Genomic DNA, 21,422 nt, shown 5'->3' on the forward strand with positions numbered 1-21,422 from the left:
GTCACAGGAGGCAGAACTGGAGAAGTGCAGGCACTAGATACACTGGGTGACAAGAGGCCAGAATTTGCAAGCATCTGAAGAAGGAGAACACCAGTAATAGAGTTGATATCAATATTTTGCAACGCCTGGGCTTGCACTTTGCAGGCTGGATGCAAAAATGGCACTTTGTTGCTCCAATTGAAAGACTTGAGGTTTGGGGGAACCAACAACATAGCTTGCCCTTCATCCTACAGATAGTTTAGGGATAGAATGTTCATGAGTAGTGAAAGACTTCCCAATGCACAGCACCAGTCCAGTACCATCACAGGTGAAAGGGGGATTGGCCGCACTGGCCCAACGTAAGTCATTCCCTCATCATTCTCATTCTTGTACCAGCTCAGGAGTTTCATGTGCCACCAGGCAAGGCACATATCAAGGTCTGAATGTTTCTGCTTTCCACTATCCTCACCAGACAAGTTGCTCTCGTCTCCAGAGCCATCAATAGTTGGAAGTTTCCCCACATGTTTCATATCGACATAGATCTTTGTTGGGCCAGGGTGAATGCTACGAATCCTCTTGACCATATCCTTGTAGTCAACTTCATTATCGACATCGATCGCATTACTGACAGCTTGGCTAAGGTAAAGCATGGTTAGCACAGATTTGCAGAGTGAGAAACGACTTACCTCTGCACTTTGGGTGGTACAAACTTGAAGGGAAAATGTTTACTGCTTGAGACCCTATATTGTCCTTGACCATGCTTGTCCAGTACATGCTGTAGAAAATCAAGGTAGTTAGTATCGTTGACAGCAAAAGTAAGCTCTTTTGTCTTCATGGTCGCTTTTGGTGCAGTCTTTCCCTTCTCCTTTTTCTTGGGTCCATAGACAGAAAGCAAAGTCATGAAAGAATGTAATTTTTCTGCGATGGGAGTGGGGGATTGCAACAGCAATGACATGTTGAAAAACAAGTCTGCCATAGGGACAAAGTCTAAGTACATGCTTACACTACACAATGTTACCATAGAGGTGGTTTCAGGGTCCTATCCCAGCTATATCTGAACAGACTAATTGTCAAACAGATTTTCTGCATCATTTTGCAAACAGCTGTAAATGATATTAGTGACAGGCCCATCTTTATGTTTCAACAGGGTACATCCTACTGGGGCCAGGCCTGCCCATATGTTGTGATGATATAAATAATACTACTGAAGGGCCCACCCATATGTTGTGATGCTATACATGAGATTACTGATGGGCCCATCTTTATGTCTCATCAGAGGTACATCTTATTGTGGATGGACCCATCCATATGTTGCATAATACTACTGACAGGCCTGACCTTATGTTGTGACTCTATTAAATGATACTAGTGACAGGCCCATCTATATGTTGTGACATTATGAAATGACATTACTGACAGACCCATCTTTATGTTGTGACACCATAAATGATATTACTCCTGGGCCCATCCTTATGTTGTGACCCTCTCCATGTTATGATAGGTGGGCCTGCCTTGATGTTGCAACAGGGGGGTAACCTACCAGGACAGGCCTGTCCATGTCTTACAGCAACTCAGTATACTTAATTGGTCATGGGCCCATCTAAATGTTTCAACATCCTTACCCACTGTGGGCCCTCCCATATGTTGTGGTAATGCACTTACAGGCCTGTACATGTGTTGCTCTCACTTTAGTCCCTTGGGCCTGTCCATGTGTACTGGCTAATCTATTTAGGTGGGCCCATCTCAGGGTCTATATGAGCATTGGTGTTTTGGCACACAGGCTGCCCATGTGTTGTGACTAAATGTGACTACACTATGTGAGCATCCATGGGTGAAGCTGAGTTCCATGGCAAACAAGGCCTGTCTACTCACAATTTGGATACTGGAGCAGAATTTTTTCATGGGAACAACATTGGTCACCCTCAACACTACACTGGTGACAATGAGGACTATAGCTTGGATGGAAGCGATGAAGAGGCCCAGATACATGATGGCCCATGTGTTCTAAACTATGTCTGTCTGGCAAAAACACCAGGTAGGTCTACTCTATGGCAGTGTTTCATGTGGCTGATCCTGTCCTGATCACATGCTACAGCACACAAATATCCCAGCAGCCTTTATGCACTTGCTCACCATATCCAGCAACCAAAACTCCCACTCCTGACTCACCAGTTTCTCCATTTCCAACTTCAGAACAATGTTGACCCCAATGACGACAATATAGTGCTACTGGACCTTTCAAGTCTGCCATTATCTGCTTTTCATAGTGCCACCTCAACTTTCTATGTCCCTAGTGACATATCTGGCCTTGGTTGCATGCACTCAGAGTGTATTTGGAGTACACCATCTTGGCAAAAAGGTCCAGCACACTATGATACCATTTTTCTAGAGAAGGAGCTGGAAATACCTGGAATGGGAAGACTCAATGTCACCAGGGTCTTCCTATTTTTCTCCTTTCACTTTGATGGCATCAGATATCCTTGCATGCTCATTCAATGGTTCATGACAATCCTAGATTGGCCTGATGAAGACACCAGAATGTGGATCATTCAACCAGACTTTGATGCTGATGGTGAGCATGAACTAGAAGTTGTTCATGCACATTGTATACTGCATGGGGCTCATCTTATTCCTGTCTATGGACATGATTGCCTTCCCTCTGACATTCATCACACTGATACTCTTGATATTTTTCATGCATACTATGTTAACAAATACATTGACCATCATGCTTTCAAGATCACCTTTTAGATTGCATAGCTAGCACAATGACAATTTTTTGTCCCATTCTAATACATCTGGACAGTCTGACTCATCTGTGTAATGCCTGTTAACATCTAATGCTCTGACACATACTTTGTCAGGCCAGTAAGTTGATCAGGCAAGATCAGAGAAAATCAGACACAACCAGACTACATCAGTCACATCAGATGAATTAGACCATTTGTAACTTTGCTGATGCAGCTCCCTACAGCATGTCTGCTGGTGAGAAGTGCAGGTCCACCAATGCAAATTCTTTTGCTGCTGGTGCTGGAGGAGGTAAACATGATTGTCACTCAAAGTAGCATCACCATTCCCACTTTTGCTCACTTGGTTCAGCTTTCCCTTGCTCTGTACATCAGAAATCCCATTTATTCTTGTGCCAGAGCTCTCATTTACATCTACATTCACTCACTGATGTCAAAGACTGCTACATTCTTTGTTCATCTCATACCCTGTTGATGTTTTTTGTGCTATCACATAGTCCATTGTACTACCACCATGGTGTTCAGTGTCCCACTGATTATCATATTCATGCATATTTTTAAAAAAACAGCCATGACAAAAGAGTGATGAATGATACTATCTATGGTAAAGAGTAACACGTTAGGGTGGTGGTGATGGGGCTCCCATCAATGGGCGTCAGTGGCTTCAAAGTTTTTGCATTTGCCATCCTCTCGGTCGAAGTTGCCAGTTTGGGAAGTCACTTCGTTCCACTTCGGACTGAATTCGACAGTAACACAAGTGCTTTATACAATTTGCTGTGCAGTTAATAGAGGAGTTCATCTTACATCACCTGCAATTATGGCAGTCATATTGCATTCAGCCCACCTGACGTCGAATGACGACTTCACGAGGTCATCAATGACATTTCTGGATCTATATCCTCCTCGGTGTTCATAAGGGCCAGGCCATCAGACCATGTTTTACTTCCTAGCCCCTTGTTCTTTGATAACTCCACCCTTCTAGGTGCCCTGCACTACATCGGCTTCTGTTGCTCCTCCACCATCTGGGTGTACTATGATAACCGGCCATTTATGCGCAGATTCTGAGCGCTACTGGCACACCTTGTTGTCAGATTTCGACTCGGTCCCTCTCACCGAACCTGTTCGTGCACCTTCAGCCTCCGCTTCTATTTGCATCACCAAATCAAGCTCAGACTTGGAGCATCCTGCTCTGGAACGAATGAAGCACGACGACATTCGATCGACGCTGCTTTATGCTTGGGCTGTCGTTCTGTCACAACATGCCAGCACTGACGATGTCCTCGTTGCTGAAGGCATGTCATCTGATGTCCTTAAGTTTTGCCGCTGAAGAATAGTGTATATCTAGTGCTACCTGGGATCGCTTTCGTCCCTCGACGGGTTCAGTTTGCCTCGACGTCCCCTGCTCGAGAACAGCTGTCCATGCAACTAGCTCAAGATACCATTCATGCTTCGGTAGCTTGGGAAGTCTCCCGGAGCATGATAGAGATAGACGAGGTAATCCACTCTGTTGTAGAGATCCTCGAGGAACCTGGGTTTTCCCTATTTTCCTTGCCTCAGCGATCGCATTTCCGCTCATACGACACGCCGCTGGATCTAACACTCTCGTATACCCCATCGCGGTCGTTCACCTTTACTTTGAGATTCGATCCCAGTGCCTTCGACGCGCAAGATGTGCAGTATATGCTCGACCACCTCATTCTTGCGTTTGAGCAACTCCTCGTTAACCCCTCATTGTCTGGTGCGGAGGTAAATATGATGACTGCGGATGAGCGTGCGTTCGTGGAGGAACTTCCCTCTGTCCTCAAAATCAACAGTTTAGCTGAACCGGAGAACCCCACACGTTACTCTTACGTTTACGATCTGCTGGCACGTCGCACCCTTACTCATCCAGACAACGTCGCCGTTGAATGCGATGGAAGAGTGGTATATACCTATGCTGGACTCGACGCCGCTTCCAATCAATGCGCGCGATACTTGAAAGACGTTTTATCTATTCGTCCCGGTGACATTGTACTTCTTTTCCTGACGCAGTCTCCAACGGCAATTGTTCTCCTCTATGCGATTCTAAAGGTTGGCGCAGCATATCTCGCTGTCGACATTGACATGCCTGCCATACCCTTCCACCAAACGGTCGATATGACTAACTGCTCGTTATTCCTGACGATTACATCACTAGAGGAGAAGCTGCGTACGATGAGCCGGGGACAGACTATTGTTTCGATAGACACCATGACAGAGAAATGGTGCCACTTAGACAGCACTTGGCAGCCTGACCTCTTCCCCATTGGAAATCCGAAAAACACTCTGGCGTACCTAAGTTTTACAAGTGGATCGACTGGTACCCCGAAAAAATGCATGACGTCGCATTCGAATTTGGTGCACTGGATCGTCGAAGCTGCACCCGCTTTCGGCCGTACGATGGAGACACGTCAGCTCATGGTAGGAAGGTCTTCGTCTCTGTCGTTGTCCGCAATCTGTGATACACTATACAGGCGCATGAATTGTACTGGGACGGCTCTATCGAAGAAATCTTCCTCACGCATTACGTAGGCGGAGCGGTTTGTATAGCTATGGTCCCTGAAATCATTTTCCACATACATGAAGCCCTCGTTGCAACGAAGGCCAACTCGATTACCCTTTCGCCGACGCAGGGTATGCAGTTGCACCCTGCAGATTACCCATTCTTGAAATTGGTTGTTTTCACCGGTGAAGCCTTGACGCAATTCGTACGAGAGAGTGCGTCTCATCTTCTGTGGCTTCTCCCTCTTACAAACGGGTTACGGCAGAATGGCTTGGTGATGGACGAACGCTACTCAACGCTTTCGGTCCCAGCGAGTCCATCTGCGCTTTCACGGTAGAAGTTCCTGTGCGCTCGTCAGCATCAAATAACACCCCCGTGGGGTTCAGTATTGGAGGGCAGACACGACTTTACGTTTTAGGTTCTGACATGAGGTTTGTGCCGGTTGGCTGCGTAGGGGAGATATTCGTGTCCGGTCCAACTGTGGGCTTGGGCTACCTTGGAGACCCAGAGGCTACCGCGCGATCGTTCCTGATGGACCCATTCAGGAGAGAGTTTAGGATGTACCGAACTGGTGACTTCGGCCGGTGAGTTTTAACGCGTCCTGCCCATTCTGATCTTTGAATGCTGGTTTCCCCAGCGTTAATCACGAAGGAAGACTTTACCTCACCGGCCGTCGAGACAGCCAAGTCCAACTAAACGCTTACAGAATTGAGCTGGGTGCGTTCATTCATCATTTCGGTTTGCAACTTGTGAGGTCTTACCCATCGCAGGAGAAATCGAGGCTGCTCTCCACACGACCGAAAGCAAGTGGGCGATAGCAGTAGATGTTGTCACGTACAATGAAGAGCCACGCATCGCTTCATTCCTTGCGCCACGCTTCGTCAGTGGTCCACACAGTTTGAAGCTTCAGATTGCGGACGATGTCAAAGCTGAGATCCTCCGCTTGATGTCTTTCATTCAGCCGAGATTACTGAAGGTCTGTTACCCTGAACTCTGGATCCCGCTGGATGCGCTGCCATGTACTCTCAGTGGAAAGTTGAACCGTAAATGTTTGCGGGAATTTTTTCATGGGTTGTCACCATCTACGCAGAACGAGCTCGCCATGCTTTCCACTGCACCAAAACATGATGCGTGTTCCGCAGCTCAAGTAGCTAGTAGACTTGGGACGGGGATATCGGAGGGTCTTATGCAAACCCGCTATGCTACTTACCGTGGTTCCTTCTGACCATCTTTTGGACTTGGAGCCACCTTCTCCTGTAGAACGGTTTGCAAATATCACTTCTGTTGTGTGACCAATGTACACAACTGACTATCGAAGTTGCAATGGAAGAATGGAAGTTGTGACACAGCCCTCCATTTCGTGTGAAGTGGACATGAGCAACCTTAAATCAAGGTAACATCATAGTAGACTAGCACGTTCTGCGCGCTGAAGCCGTCCACGGGTGGTGCGGACACTGCAAGTGCGAACAAGTGCGACTACAGCCTGCGGCATTGAGTTCGTTTTTGACGAACTCTGGCTCCTACCTTGCGATGACCCGTTATACGTGCGTCGTGAGATACGGTAGGAGAAACCATCTGGTACGTTATGCCTCAATTGGCTGCTTATAAGCACAATCCTCACCCCACGATGGTGGGTACACAGTCGCCACGCCTCGGTCTGCGGCGCCTTCGGCCGTCCTCCGAGAGGACTTTTCAATCTTCGTTCATGAAATGGATATGGTATTCTGTATCCGTGTCGGAGCTTTAGACTACTAGTTGGTTGTGTTACAGCGTTCAACCTCCAGATCTTGGTGGTGGAAGCAAGATCCACAGCTTCAGAGTATGCTCTTGTCACTGGCAGCCTCGTGAGAGGGCAGCGAGTCCCATACGTGTCCTGGGAGCAGAAAAAATCGGAGTCGAGTCCAAGCGGAGATCGCAAGCAATGATGAGGGATCCTACGTTACGAGATACCCGTCTCGAGAACATTTCCTTGTGCAGGGAACAACCGACACGTACCTCTCCGTTCGCAAAGGTGAGATATATGTAATTTATCACCCTGCATGTCGGCGCTAGCGGAAATAGACAAAACGGGAGTATAGTGGTTATCAGCCATACACATTCATGAAAAGCGCGCTTGCAAGAAATGTGGACCACGAATATCAACCAGGGAAATGGGGTTGCTAGGTCTCCTCAGCTCCGGAACAAAGTTCCCGTCGCCCAAGCCTCTGAAAATGCCGTAGCTGGTAGCGACATGCAACGAGAAGCCTTCGCAAACCTAACTCCTGGAAAACTCGAAGTCGGCCTACGCCACAAAATGCACCTACCAAATACCAATAAATATCGAGACCACACCCTGCCGATGAGCTCTATTCACAAACCGCGCACGCGAATTAAATTACTGGGAACCATAGTGTCCCACTCGTCATTTTACCTGCGTACCACAAGTCCCATGCACGATCGAGGTCAGAAAGGTAACGTGGATTAAAAGACTTCCGTCGTATACCGTTTATTCACTTCCGAGAGCTCCAGGAAGCCCTGTGATAGAATGTTAGGCGGCAACAAGGTTCGCGAGGCCGACATGGGGTAGGGTCGTACCTGCAATCTCCGCGGGGGGGTGATGCACAGTGAACAAAGGACGATGCCATTGCAACGTATTTGACAGGAACCCAGGATAACCTTGGCATCAACACCCGTGAAAGGCGGTCATTTCTTATCTGCATCTGGCCTGTGGCTGGAGAACGTTCCAAGGCAGAACAGCACGTTTGCCGCCTTTCAACGTTCAAAGTGATGTCCGTAATACTTTGTGACTTGCTTTATGTGCACATTTCCTTTGTAGCGGGCACCGACTGTCATGGAAGAAGTCAGAATTGGCCCGCGGGATCAGTGCGATCGCTCACTCGTTGGGCAAGCTTATCACCCAGGGTTTATTATTGCGGACGACATATTCGCGTGCTCGGCCTGTAAAGTCCGTTCAAACAATAGGGAGCCGCTAATTGTCTTTCGTCGCTGTCATTCGACGTACTTTTCGCACCATTGCGTTCTGAGACGTTCTTATTGTTGTCGCTGTGGGACGGAATCAGTAACACCTGTCATTGGATTTCTATATGTGGATTAGTTAGGGGTCGAATAGCCAGATCAGGAAATTGCTATTCATTGAGTTGACGTGAACGCCTGGACTTGCTTTTTGTCTTTGAACGACTGGATTCGTGAGCGGATGGATCGGTGCGTATTTATTGGCAGTTTCCATTTCACAAGTCTTTCAACGTCTCACCGCCATTCCCTGATCATGCCAGCCCCGAGAGCATCTACATCGCAGTCCGTCCAGCACGGTGTTCAGCTCTGTGTACAAATATCTAGGGAATCCGAGACGACTACATCCCACTCCGTAAACTCCGGAGCATCTTCAACCTTACCCATCCTCCCCGCGTGCCCTGCTCCAACTGCTTCCCACCCGAGAAGACAATCCCGGGACGATGCGCTGACGGATTTCTTTGGCGGTCGCGGACAACGCGTGCGTGCCCAACAACAACAACAAAGGCAACCGCGGCAACACCGTTCACCTCCACCATATTCTCCTGATTGGGATGGCGAGAAGCTGCCCGCCTACACACCATCTTCAGTCTGAACCAGACACCGTCGCTCGGCAACTGTTCAAATATGGATTCTGTGAGTATCCTACATAGCTTGACCTCCTTCGTATGCTTACGATCTCTCTTTTTCCACAGTCTTCCCGCTATTTTGGGCGATAGGAGTGTATTTTATGTTTGCGCCCATGCGCGTCTCCCACGATTGGGAGCAAGGCAAAACAGAAGAAGAAAAAGAGAAAATACTGTCGAACTTGCGGCAGACGGAAATGAAATGGGCGAAAACGTTGTCTATGGGCACTTACTTTCTTTCTTTGTCTGTATGGTCCTTATCATCGTCGCTGTGGTAGTAGCGTCGAGGCGTCATTAACTCCTGATTCCATCTTACCACTAGACATTGTCATCCCCCCCATACGTGTATCGTATATCATGGATATCTTTTAGTAGTACCTTGTACATTATCCGCAATTTTTATCCTTGGACCTTTCAACGCATTCAGACTGCGTACTGTGCACGGTGTCAGGCTGTGCAATTTCATATGAGTCGCTTGCCCAAGCTACGAGTATAGCTGACCCGCCAGCCTGTTTCTTGTCGATAAGTCTACAGCGGTCAGTTTGATGCACTCTAACAGTCATGTAGCACACTAATAGTGTGCCGGGACAGTTCCAACTCTTCTGATAAGATGGTCAATTGTGAGTAACTTAGCGTCTGTTGTCGTCCAGTTATCCTCACAGCACTTGCCGTTTGGGCGATCTCACACAGTCGCAGAGCTCAAAGCAAAGGCAGAGAAGGCCAAGGATGCCGGGGTAGCTAAAGTCGTAAACACTAAAGACAGATACTCGAGTATATCTTCCTCCAAGACCACCTGGGACCCGAACTGGAAGCGTGGAACACCACGTTCCTCCACTTCCTCTCCGCCACCGCCGCCTCCACCACGGCCCACAGGTGCTCAGGGTCGTGGAGTAGTTAACACGGACGAATTGCCCCCCTCACCATCACGGAGCTCACGTCCTGGTACCACCATCTCGCCGGGAGACGTAACCCCTAACCCCTCTCCTGTCGTATCTCGCATTCTGCGGCCCAGATATATCTTCCCCCACGACATCCGAAGCATCTAAACTCCCCGCCACCAAAACGATCCTCTAGCGGTTATCCACCAAACCACAAACGGACGAACAGCTATGCCGACAACACAATGGATAGAATAGATTGGACGAATCTCAGTGCGGATGATAAAGAGGAGTTCTTCCGATGGTTGGATGAATTCTTCTCCCGATACTTGAATGTCGAGCTAGGTCCGAGGACGTCTCGGGTGCCGTCTTCGCCCTCACTTACCGAGACTTCTGTGCGCCCGTCTGCGGCAAGATCAGGGCCACCAGTATGTATTCACACTTCTTGGTGGGGTCCACAAATCTGATGAAACGACGACTCGTGTGTCATGCAGCCCGTGAATACTGCTACCCGCCCGCACGCCTTCTGAAGAGCGTGTTACGATCGCCTTCATGATTCTCGATGGGTTGTGCAGTGCATGTAGCGATCGATTTACATCTGATATACATACTACAGTGGTGGTGTCGTGATCTTACATAGGCAAGTGTATCCTGAGCGACCAGAAGCTACATGTGTAGTGATCATAAATTACGTATAAATTGAGAGCCCCGCTCTGGAGATCCCGATAGAGGTGGGAAGAAGCGTACGGCTAACTCGCCATTCATCTCCCTCGACGAGTACCTGCCTGCGTAGAGCTCCAAGTCACCGCGGCTGCTGCTGGCAATCAGGATGCTTTGTTTGGTATAAATTTTGTACTCTTCTGTTTTCCGTGACTACCTGCCGATCCCAGGAAGGAACGTGAACAAGCTGAATGATTGTGGAGTCATGTACGCGACCTACAGGGGGGCAGCCACAGTTGATGGCTGTCTTATGCATGTGAGACTTGCTTGTCTTGCATCTTGGAGAGTTACAGTCCATCACGTCACCCGTAAAGTAGCGCCCGTGAAAATGCTATGGTTTCGGCAATTAGTTTGGACTCTTTGCACACGTATCGAAACGTACTCCACAGCCCCTATGGTAGTCCCCGACACTGTCCGCGGTAGAAACCGCGTCAACACTATACCCTGAGCAGAGGAATATCAAGAAAACACCGTACATTTCGTGGTGACACATAATAGCGATGCTCTTGAAGAAACTGTCACCCGGGAGATATTGAATGAACGACAGTACGCAAGCTTTTTATGGTCGACCACTGGAAGGAATCGTAGGGAAAGGGCAGAAGGAATGGAGTACCGGCTGGTACCGGGCGCACAAGAGGTGCTTAAACATTTTTTCCTTATTTTATATTTTTATTTCAATTTTATTTTATTTTTACGCCGTGCCCCACATGCGTCACCTTGGGGTTAGCCGGGGCGGATGTGCGCTCGGAGCAGCCTTATCCAGTTCGGAAGGTACCATAACGGGAATGTCCGGTGACAGGGAAACAAGATTCAAGTGATGTCATCACACCACGAACTGACGATATCTTTTGTCAAGTACTTCCGCGTGCCCGGGCGTCAGCCAGTACAATCCAGTTAACGGTACGTCTTGTTGAGACATAGTCACCATTAATGCGATGGGGCCTGCGAAATGATATGCCAATACCTCGAGGGCGTCGACATCATAACAGGCTCGAAAAGCAGCAAAAAGTACGCCGTTGGTGTGATCATCGTTACAGCAACAAATTTTACACCCTGTTGTGCGGGCACGCGTTATTTCGCCTAGGCAAGTACTTTCGCCGATGACAACCTTTGGGCTTCCGACGGGATACTGGGTGTCGCCATTTGGACTCGTGCGGCAACGACCATCTGTAAAACGGTCGAATTAAACCTTACACTTTGGCCAGGTTTTTGACTGGGTAAACGCTAAGTGTCAAGTTGGCTGGCTAACTTGATGTTTAGCTTTCGCAGATGACGAATGCCTTAACCGTCCACAGTATTCGTAACGCACGGAAATAGTGTGCTGCGGAAGACTTCACGTTCCTGCATTATATGAAAGCGACCTGCAGGTCATTCCATACGACTAAATATAATCCGCAACGAAACACGCTGCATTGAGATGGGAAGCACTCTCACCTGACTGCCCAAGTCAGCTTGGCCAGTTGCAACACACATTGGGATCGTCGTCTGAGCTGTGTAGGCATATGCGCCAGTCAGTCCTGCATGAGACCGAAGGCGGATGGAAGACGAGCCACACTGAGTTCGTCGTGTACATGATGCAATATGACATTATCCGCACATAGCGGTCCGTGCCTATTGGATGGCTTGTCATCTGATCTGCCGCCACCATTATCGTATCTTGTGTCTCGGTAACGAGAAAACTGACCCGCCGCAGAGCGAATCACTACGCCAGGCTTACATAGGCATACACGTTACCGTGTACTAGAGTCACACGTGGAGCTGGTACGGATGCTGATGCGCTTAAACGGGTCCTTGGCATCTTGGGCAGTTGAAGGCGCGCTGGACTAGGAGCTTGGGGCTCAGATTGATGCGGGGGCATCACCGCCTTTCGACAGAGCAGCCGACCATGGCTTTCAGCATCCCTTCAGTCACAGCCTCATTCGCAGCATTATGCGACTCCGAGCGTCGCTCTTGAACGTCGGGGGTTATGATAACCCCAATATATTCGGTGGCTTCGTTCTGTTCTCAAGTCGTAGCCCAAAAGAACTCCTTCACGCCATCGGGAAAAATCGTTCTGAGCACGTGGCTCCCAAGTTCGGATAGCTGATGCTGATTGGCTGGGCATTGCAACAACCTATTGAGCTATTGAGGTCGAACTTCGGGTGCTATTAGAGCAACAATAGTCAGTAAGGGGTGTGTGACTCTGACGTAGAAACAGAGTTTAGTCTTCGGACGAACGTAAGTAAGCGGCACTTTCCTTTTTCTTCCATGCTGCCACCTCGTGCGCCGTTCCTCCTCATCGCACCCACCCGTCCCTCCCCTTTCCTCAAACTCCGTTTTCGGCGTCTCGCAGTCTCACACTCTGCGGTCCCTAGCGCGTCAGCTCATCCTGCTGGCATGTCTCCTCTGCTGGGCGTCCCCACCTGCTCTCGCAGCTCACGCTCAATGAGCAGGATCTCGCTGCCGTTCGGGGCCGGCAAGCGCTTCGCGCTTCCCCCAATCTCTCTCCCCCTGAGCTATGCTCTCTCGTACATCACCTGCATGGTTTTTTATATACATCTCACATCAATGCCATTGCTTTCCCCGTTTCAGTTCCGCGCACTCAGTGATGTCCAAAGAGTCGGAATTGATGCCAGGAACGACAGAGTTGGAGCGTTTATGACATGACTGATCACGACACAGGGGACTGCGGGAGGACATGCGAGAGGATTAGTGGTAAATTATGTTTCGGGTAACCATGAATGCTATGGTTCGCTGACTGATATTTGTGGAGGAATTCGGACCACAGCCTCAACTAGCAGAGAAAGAGGGAAGTTCTGCGTTGCATTATCATCGGTAAGAAGTCGCCGCCGCTGCTGCGATCACGGAGTATTGTCAAGTGCACATGCATGCTGTGTCGCCGGATTTACCGTGTCAAAAATTGGGGTGATAGCGATGGTGTGACGGGGTGGAGAGTTCTTGATGCTGGGTCATCAGGAGTGTTCCTGTTAACCCAAATCCCCACCCTCGAAATCGTCGGCATGGTAGAATAGCCGTGGGGAAAGGCGCGGTAGCTGCTAGCCAAGTAAGTTGGGGCTTTTGTCATGTACGTATGCATTAATGATGTAACGTGCGCGCCGTCTTGAGCGACGAGCGTGTTGTCATCCCCACAGAATGAAGCCATCGATGCGATGCACTCGGGGGGACTCTTCAATCCGTCGGTTGCAAGTACACTGCGATGGGGTGGGTACGGGTACCGTTCTGGCCGATGAAATTCTCCATCGATCAGAAACATGTCGGCTAAAAGAATGATGCCCGCTCCAAACTGTGGTGCTAATGGCTATTTTAGACTTTCCTCTCGTATAAAGACACATTTTGTCTGAGATACGATAAGTTTCTCCCCCTTGTCTTTCGGTCTCACCATGTCGGATAGCGTGCAGGAGTTGAAGCCTGGCCATGAGCACCATCTCCACTTGGACGCAAAGACTAGGGTTGTTTCGTGCGTGGTTCACTCCTCGTTCGTCCTCCACCTTTTCACCCGATAAGTACAGCAACGTCGATGCCAAGTTGGCCAATCCACTACGAGGCATTCCTAATGAAACCCTCATGAACGAGGTTGAGATATTCGCTCAGGAGAGGGGCCTTCCACATCTGCTTCCTGAACTGAAAAAGGGGGCTCTTGTAGCACAAAATGCGGATGGTCAGTGTGACTTGAATTTGTCCCTCGGTCTGTCTCAAACCCCTGCCAGCCTACAAGCAGTACGACATGTTTACAGACGAAGATAAAAAGTTTCTGGAGGACGAGGTTACCCACAAATGGAGACAAACAGGGACCCTCTACTACGTGCGCACTCCACATTTCGACTTTCACACATGGAGTACACCTTTGACGCGCGTTCTCCCATACTTACGTAGATGGTTGTCATGTCTTCCCTGGCTGCCGCAGTACAAGGCATGGATGAGGCTGTCATTAACGGGGCCCAACTTTTTTATCCGTCACAATTTGGAATGGATACTACAACTTGTGTGTACTTTGCTTCTATATATGTCTGCTTACACCACTCTCATCATACGTATCAGCGCGTGGCAGCTGGTTACTCGGCGTCGTCAACTCTGCGCCGTATCTGTAGGTTATCATTAGCGTCCAATCATCTTCCTTGCCATCACTGATTCACGCACACTAGTTGCTGCGCAACCTTGTCATGTTGGCTTACCCATCCCTTGAATCAATGGCTTGGGCGGAAAAAAACGATTTTTGTTACTTGCTTAATCTCGTTTCTTACTTGCATATGGTCAGCATTGACAAATACCTGGTGGCATCTTTTCATCGCGAGGTTCTTCCTCGGTTTCGGCATCGGTCCCAAATCTGCGACCGTCCCCGTCTATGCCGCTGAATGTGCGCCGGCTCCAATCCGTGGTGCACTTGTCATGATGTGGCAAATGTGGACAGCATTTGGCATCGGACTCGGCGACGTCATTGATCTAGCATTCTACTTCATTCCCGACTCAGGAGGTATCAGGGGCCTCAACTGGCGGCTGATGCTCGCTTCTGCGGGTATCCCGGGTTTGATCGTTTGCTTGCAAGTTTTATATGCACCCGAATCTCCTCGTTGGCTAATTGGCAAGGGTCGGTACGAGGAAGCCTTCAATGAGCTATGTCGCTTGCGTTTTTCACGTGTTCAAGCTGCCCGCGACCTGTACTATATCCATATCCTGCTCGAAGCGGAGAACGAGATGAAGAAGGGTAGAAACCGTGTCGTGGAGATGTTTACTATTCCCCGTAACAGGAACGCAGCGCTCGCAAGTTGGATTGTCATGTTTGGCCAACAGTTCTGTGGGTTAAACGTAATCGGTTAGTTTACCTTCTTGCCTGGAGGCATATCGTAGTCTGATCGCTCTCGCAGCGTACTACTCGTCGAACATCTTCTCCCAGTCTGGTTTCTCGGATACCTCTGCTCTCGCGGCAACTGTTGGTTTCGGAGTTTTGAACTGGTTATTCGCGCTCCCAGCAGTCTTTACCGTATGTCTTCTCTTTCTACGGTGTCTGAACTGTAATTCACCCACCCCAGATCGACACGTTCGGGCGTCGTAACTTGCTCTTGTTCACCTTCCCGTGTATGGCTATTTGTCTCCTGATAACTGGCTTCTCTTTCTGGGATACCTTCAGGGAAGGACGAATCGTTGGGGTAGTGATTGGCATCTGTATGTGAACTGCTTGTTTTGCTCAGTACAACTGTCGCTTACATTCTCCCAGATCTTTTCGCCATCACCTACTCACCCGGCGAAGGGCCTGTTCCATTCACTTATTCGGCTGAAGTATTCCCACTCTACATCCGCGACATTGGCATGTCCTTCGCAACCGCAACGACTTGGTTCTGGAACTTTGTCTTGTCCATCACATGGCCGTCTCTGGTACTTGCGTTCAAGCCCCAAGGTGCATTCGGATGGTACGCAGCGTGGTGCATGATTCTTTGGTTCCTCATTCTCCTCTTCGTACGCGAGACGAAGGGTAGGACGCTCGAGGAATTGGATCAGGTGTTCTCAGTTCCCGCCCGCGTCCATGCTGCGTATGGGCTCAGACAAATCCCGTATGGTATCAAGAAGTTCATACTGTTCCAAAACCCGGCACCAGAGCAGCTTTACCAGCCAGAGTCAGAGGGTGAGGAGAACATTGGCCCTGGGGACGGAGCCGGGAAGGAGGCTCGTCGCAGTGCAGCCGCGGGACCATAGAAGTCCCGTGTGATTCTTCGTTGCTTCACTCGTTAAATCATTTATCCGAGTCCAGGCGGGTCCCGGTGTTAGATTGAGCAAGTCGTGCTGTCCCAATGCGGCTGTTCCAAGCCGTGAGAACAAGCTTCCGTTCTTGTCCTCGTAAACTTATCATTCTTGTTGTTTGTGCAACTAATTATAACTTTGTTTGCACCCAGTTGTATCTTTTGTGTCCTCAATGTTTCATACCTACACAATGCTTGTGTTGTTCATGAAGGCTGTAGTATGTCCCACAATGAGACTATTGTTGTTCTATATTGCAGCTGCTTTTGAAAGTGTGGAAAATGCATCACCAGTTTCATCCCAGGTGGGCAGGACCCCTGGAACTGCCTAAGAGTTTACTAGACTAAGTAACCTAGCCACTGTCCAATGAATATGTATGTACATACCTTGCATTGTGTACCTGTCTCCTTATCAACATATCTCTCCATGCCATGAAAAACAGTCTCCAGTGATCTAAAATTAGTCATACCAGTAGTGCACATACAAGGTTGTTTAGTCTAGTAAGCTACTAGGTGGTTCCAGGGGTCCTGCCCACCTGGGATGAAACTGGTTGGTGCATTTTCCATGAACTTTTGCAAACAGCTGTAACAGGTTTAACAACACCTGAATGTCTTACATCTGCAAACCACCCAACTTCTCACCTATGGTTGCTTCACTGCAGTCAGGTTACATTACACCTATGGCAACAACAGATCTGGAGATCCCAGGCATTGATTAGTGGAGATTGCCTGGACTGTGCTTAGATTGTTAGATCAGTTCACTCATTTGTGAACTTCCAAAATCTCAATAATCCCAAATGATAATCATTAGATTTTGCAAGTCACTTGTAGCCTTTGTTCATTAATTAATGCTACTTTTTCTTACTGTGAGAAACACTTACCATTTATGGGTCTACAAGACCACAACACTTGGTTGTTTGTGTGCTAACAATACAGCATGGTAATTTTTACTTATTGTTTCCAGTGTGTCATATGAATACTTAATAATACAAGGTCTTGTGCTAAGACTGCACTTGTAGTTTTGACACCAGATTCAACATCCATGTCTCACTCTTTGTTCCATACAATGTACTTAGCTTGCTACTGTAGTTACACCACCTTAGATGTTTGCCACTTGCACACTCAACTAAGGTGGGTATAGTATTTTCTTCTTGTACTCATGTACTTCATGCTTACAGTGTTACCTTAGATCTCTGTATAGGTAATGCATAACAGACATTTGCTGCTTGTGCACTTGACTGAGATCTTTGTGTAGATTTCTATAAGGTTATGAGCCCCAAGCTCTAATAGCCTATGAATGTCTCACCTAATTTTTCAATACTCTTGCTGCCCCTCATGGTTCCAACCCCTATGTCAACTGCCATCCCTGTTACTACAGACACCCTCCCAGGCAATGTTCTGGAGCTTGATATCAAAGGCATGAATTGGGCAATTTTCTCCCTTCACTTCCAGACTGCCATTGAGGCAAAGGAATTGTGGTCCCATTTCAATGGCACCTCTCCCTGCCCTGCTGGCATGACCTCCACCAATTTGGATGGATTCATGACTGTAGTCCCTCCTGATGCTGATGAGCTCACTAAATGGCAGAAAAGTGAGAATATGGTGAAACATTTACTCTCTCAATGAATCCCTGATTCCACAGCCCTGTGAGTATGTAGCTTTAACAATGTCACAGCCATGTGGAATGAAATTGCCCATGAGTACACTGAAAAAGGAGCTTATGCTCAGATGGATCTTTGAATGAAGTTCCTGGCCATGCAATGCCCTGTTAATGGTGATGTCCATCAATTCTTGGATGATCTGCATATGAAAAGAGATGAGTTAGCTGCCATTGGTGTACAGATTGAAGAGAGGGATTATCAATCAACTATCATTCAATCTTTACCTAAATATCTTTCCAGCTTCATGTCTGGCCAACTTGCAACTGCTCATCTGTACAGTCCAACCCTGACCTTCTCATCTCCCTTATTATCAAAGAATCAGAATGATGAAACTGCAAGGAGACATGGTACTCATGTCCTAAACAAAGGGCTTGTGAAGGCAATGAAGCCTTGGTCATGACCCCTGGGAATTCTTCCAGTTGGGGGGTGAGGGAGTTGGAGAGATGGATGACAGGGAGGAAGCTCCACAGGCCCCACCCATCAGCATGGTCCGTGTTGGAATTGTTATGCTAAGACTGAAGTCAAGGTGCAAGGGGAGCTCAGCTGCAGACTATGGCTTCTACTGAGCAACTGAGCAATGGCTGCAGTAACCTCTGTATTTGACAGAGGATTTAGGCAACACCAGTAAGAGTGGTCCTGATTAGGGACACTGAGGGTGAAGTTCTGAGAGAACACTGTGTATGATTGAGCAGCTCAAGTCTGGGGTTCCAAGACTTGAGCCAGCAGTCTAAATACTACAGAGAAATGGACAATGAGGTGTCCACATGTAATGAGGTAACTACACCATTGGTTGAACAACAATGGCACATGTCCTAAGCATGTTTTGAGAGAGTAATGCTAGTGGTGGAGATAAGGGGCCATCAGATCAGAGAGAAGATGGCTCAAAAAGGAAATAAAGTCCAATGGAAGGAAACACAAGGTAAATGTAAGGCAAAACATGGAAAACAGGGGTGAAATGTAACAGGATTGAGAGATCACTTTAAATCCAAATGCCCAAAACTCAACAAGTCAGCAAACCATGGCATGACAGATGATGTGAAGAAGGACTCAGCTAATGCAGTGACTTTCAACTCCAAAGAGGAAAGGGCATTCTCGGACATTGCTTTGAGTGACCTTGATGATGATCTTACCATCCCTGACCTGCTAAGCATCTCTGATGAAGAAGAAGAAGAAAGGTCAAATTATGTTCCCTCTGAGGAAGACCTGTTCAGTGAAATTGGAGGCATTGATGATGATGGAAATCACCTACCTCCTGGTAATGACACCACCACTGACAACTCTACTGAACTGTCCCCAGATCTGGTGAGTCTTGTGCATGATGGACCCATCAGCATGACTACCATAGAACTCTGTGACTCTGGTTCCATGTGGCATAACTTGCCATACAAGGATCAATTCCTGTCCCTGACTGACATCCCACTGAAAATGTTCATGGCAGCTAATAGACAATCCTTTAATGCAACTGGATGCAACTAAGCTAAGACTCACCAAAGTCTTGATCAGTTAGGCTATTCTGTTACCTTTGCTGATGGAACCTGCATCATTCACAGCCCTGATGACAAAATTATCAGGCACATACCTAAGACCTAAGCAGGCATCTATTGCATCATCCACAACAGCATGCATGATGGAGCAAGTGTAGCAGTAGAGACTATCATTGTTATGGAACTCCATTGCAGGATGGGACATATCTTGCCCACTGTCACTTGTCACCTGGCTGGAAATGGGCTCATGTCAGGCCTGAAGTTTGATCTATCAAAGGACAAACCTACATTTTGCAAGGCCTGTGTCTATGTGAAGGCTACTAGAAAACCTATCACCAAGGAATGCATTGGTGAGTGTGCCATGGAGTTTGCTGCTGAGGTCCACACTGATGTATGGGGACCAGCCCCTGTTAAGATGCCTGGAGGAGGGCATTACTACATTACATTTACAGATGATAAGACTTGTCTCATGTACCTGCACCTCCTTTGCCAGAAAAGCAAGGCCTTCACTGCCTACAAGGACTTCAAAGCCTGGTGTTGCACCCAACACAATGCTGTCATCAAAGTCTTGCACTCTGATCATTGAAGGAAAATCATTTTGAGTGTGAGAGAGGGGAACAGTAGATTCTGGAGGGAATGAGTAAGTCCAGAGGGGCTTCTATAGCCTGAGCAAAGGTGTGAAGGTGACATCTGGGTCTTCTAGGGCAGCCTTAAGCTCAACTTGAACTCTTCTTGTCTCAGGGTAACTTGTCTCTTGTTTTTTAAAAAAATAACTACATATATCAAGTACTAGGTAGGGCTGACTAAGCAACCAAAAAGCGAGAACCTAAGTACAGCTAGCAGAAAAGTACCAAAAATGAAAACTAATTAAAATGAACAAAACAAAACAATTCCCCTAGTAGGGAAATTATATTCCCTACATCACAGTGTCACACACCAAAGGTGTTGTGGACATGGTTACAGCTGACTCTGCCTAACTCATTGATGAGATGTGCACAATGCCCATGCAATGCAGATGAAGACTAAAGGCCTCATGTATAGAAAGACTGCTGGACATGAGCAGTCATCCTTCACACAAGAACAAGTCATCAATGTTAAAGAGAAAAGAGGAAGTGAGTTAAGCATGCATTAAAAGTTTTAGCACCCATGTATGGCATTCTGGTTTTTGTTGTATCTCCACCATTTCCAAAGATATTGACTCCATTCTCACACTCACTTAAAGTGCTCAGCTGCATGATTCTGCCTTCCAAATTTGGAGAGGATCCTCACACCCTATGCATTTCTACAGCACTCCATCCATCAGATACTCATTTTGCTGTAGGTTAGGTAAAAAAGTGAAGCTGGCAAGTGCAGGGGACTCCCAAGGGTGGATAGAATTGGGTCTAGTTTGACCCAGAGGGACTCTGTGCTTGGATCAGTGAAACAGAGGCAAAGGAGTGGATTGGAGTTGGGCAAAAGGAATGAAGTGGGGAAATGAGTGAGTAATGGCATCTGGAGGTCATCTGGGAGTGCCTCAATGAGGGCTTGTCACAGTCTTTCATTCAGTCTTCTATTTCACTGTCTCACTGTCTGGTTTCTTCTTTTTTCTTTATTGTGTACTGTAGACCTACACTAGTGCACAAAAATGCTGACTAAGCTACCAAAAATGCGCCACACAGGTAGGCTAAGTATCACTAATGTAAATCAAAGCAAAAATATGGTAGAAAAGATAAAATAATTAAATTTCCTTAGTAGGGAGTACTTATTCCCTACATCACTAAGTCCAGCAGAAATGGCTGCCTCTTTGTTGGTCATCTTGCTTGTCTCATTTGCCAGAGACAGTGGCTATGTATATCTGCCAGGTGTTCCCACCAGCTGCTGTCCTGAAGCCCCCTGGTTCATTCCATCATTGTCAGCCCCATTACATCCCATGCAGCTTGGTCAGCATGTTCTCCTTATCAGTATGACTTCCAGAAGGATGTTCTTTGGTCACCTCAGGTCTGTCACGTGGTTAGAAAGGTCTTATGTGGTCATTTCAGTCTCCCCTCTTGATGAAGCATATGGATTGTTCCTCCCTGCTCCCTGCACC

General features: G+C 47.8%; 6 protein-coding genes across 6 annotated transcripts; 5 read left to right on the plus strand and 1 right to left on the minus strand.

Annotated features, from left to right (window-relative positions):
• Nucleotides 1–2,295: 2,295 nt before the first annotated feature.
• On the plus strand, nucleotides 2,296–2,730 carry F5J12DRAFT_727152 (uncharacterized protein; the record flags this gene model as incomplete). Its single annotated transcript, XM_051741782.1, has 1 exon — nucleotides 2,296–2,730. One exon carries the CDS (start codon nucleotides 2,296–2,298, stop codon nucleotides 2,728–2,730), a length of 435 nt encoding a protein of 144 aa, XP_051595544.1.
• A 1,415-nt stretch (nucleotides 2,731–4,145) lies between these two features.
• On the plus strand, nucleotides 4,146–6,472 carry F5J12DRAFT_897355 (uncharacterized protein; the record flags this gene model as incomplete). Its single annotated transcript, XM_051748016.1, has 6 exons — nucleotides 4,146–5,165; nucleotides 5,219–5,462; nucleotides 5,513–5,632; nucleotides 5,702–5,831; nucleotides 5,885–5,964; nucleotides 6,018–6,472. The coding sequence occupies 6 exons, from the start codon at nucleotides 4,146–4,148 to the stop codon at nucleotides 6,470–6,472; spliced, it is 2,049 nt and encodes a 682-aa protein (XP_051595545.1).
• Nucleotides 6,473–8,828: 2,356 nt separating this feature from the next.
• F5J12DRAFT_702087 (uncharacterized protein) lies at nucleotides 8,829–9,094 on the plus strand (the record flags this gene model as incomplete). The annotated part of the gene is made up of 2 exons (XM_051740516.1): nucleotides 8,829–8,892; nucleotides 8,952–9,094. Coding segments are annotated over 2 exons (207 nt in total), but the record flags the coding sequence as incomplete, so codon positions are not given.
• Nucleotides 9,095–9,492: 398 nt separating this feature from the next.
• On the plus strand, nucleotides 9,493–10,290 carry F5J12DRAFT_897356 (uncharacterized protein; the record flags this gene model as incomplete). The annotated part of the gene is made up of 4 exons (XM_051748017.1): nucleotides 9,493–9,502; nucleotides 9,573–9,871; nucleotides 9,922–10,188; nucleotides 10,255–10,290. 4 exons carry the CDS (start codon nucleotides 9,493–9,495, stop codon nucleotides 10,288–10,290), a joined length of 612 nt encoding a protein of 203 aa, XP_051595547.1.
• Nucleotides 10,169–11,105, minus strand: F5J12DRAFT_860604 (uncharacterized protein). Its single transcript, XM_051746855.1, has 4 exons — nucleotides 10,957–11,105; nucleotides 10,863–10,890; nucleotides 10,701–10,811; nucleotides 10,169–10,637 (listed from the first exon to the last, which is right to left on the minus strand). The coding sequence occupies exons 1-4, from the start codon at nucleotides 10,971–10,973 to the stop codon at nucleotides 10,563–10,565; spliced, it is 231 nt and encodes a 76-aa protein (XP_051595548.1). The 5' UTR covers nucleotides 10,974–11,105; the 3' UTR covers nucleotides 10,169–10,562.
• A 2,755-nt stretch (nucleotides 11,106–13,860) lies between these two features.
• F5J12DRAFT_773815 (uncharacterized protein) lies at nucleotides 13,861–16,514 on the plus strand (the record flags this gene model as incomplete). The annotated part of the gene is made up of 9 exons (XM_051742286.1): nucleotides 13,861–13,937; nucleotides 13,990–14,138; nucleotides 14,188–14,282; nucleotides 14,354–14,462; nucleotides 14,519–14,564; nucleotides 14,623–15,290; nucleotides 15,343–15,458; nucleotides 15,508–15,640; nucleotides 15,693–16,514. The coding sequence occupies 9 exons, from the start codon at nucleotides 13,861–13,863 to the stop codon at nucleotides 16,166–16,168; spliced, it is 1,869 nt and encodes a 622-aa protein (XP_051595549.1). The 3' UTR covers nucleotides 16,169–16,514.
• Nucleotides 16,515–21,422: the final 4,908 nt, after the last annotated feature.

Source organism: Pisolithus orientalis (assembly GCF_024613125.1).
Source record: "Pisolithus orientalis strain OTSU chromosome Unknown F5J12scaffold_52, whole genome shotgun sequence".
Lineage (NCBI taxonomy): Eukaryota > Fungi > Basidiomycota > Agaricomycetes > Boletales > Pisolithaceae > Pisolithus > Pisolithus orientalis.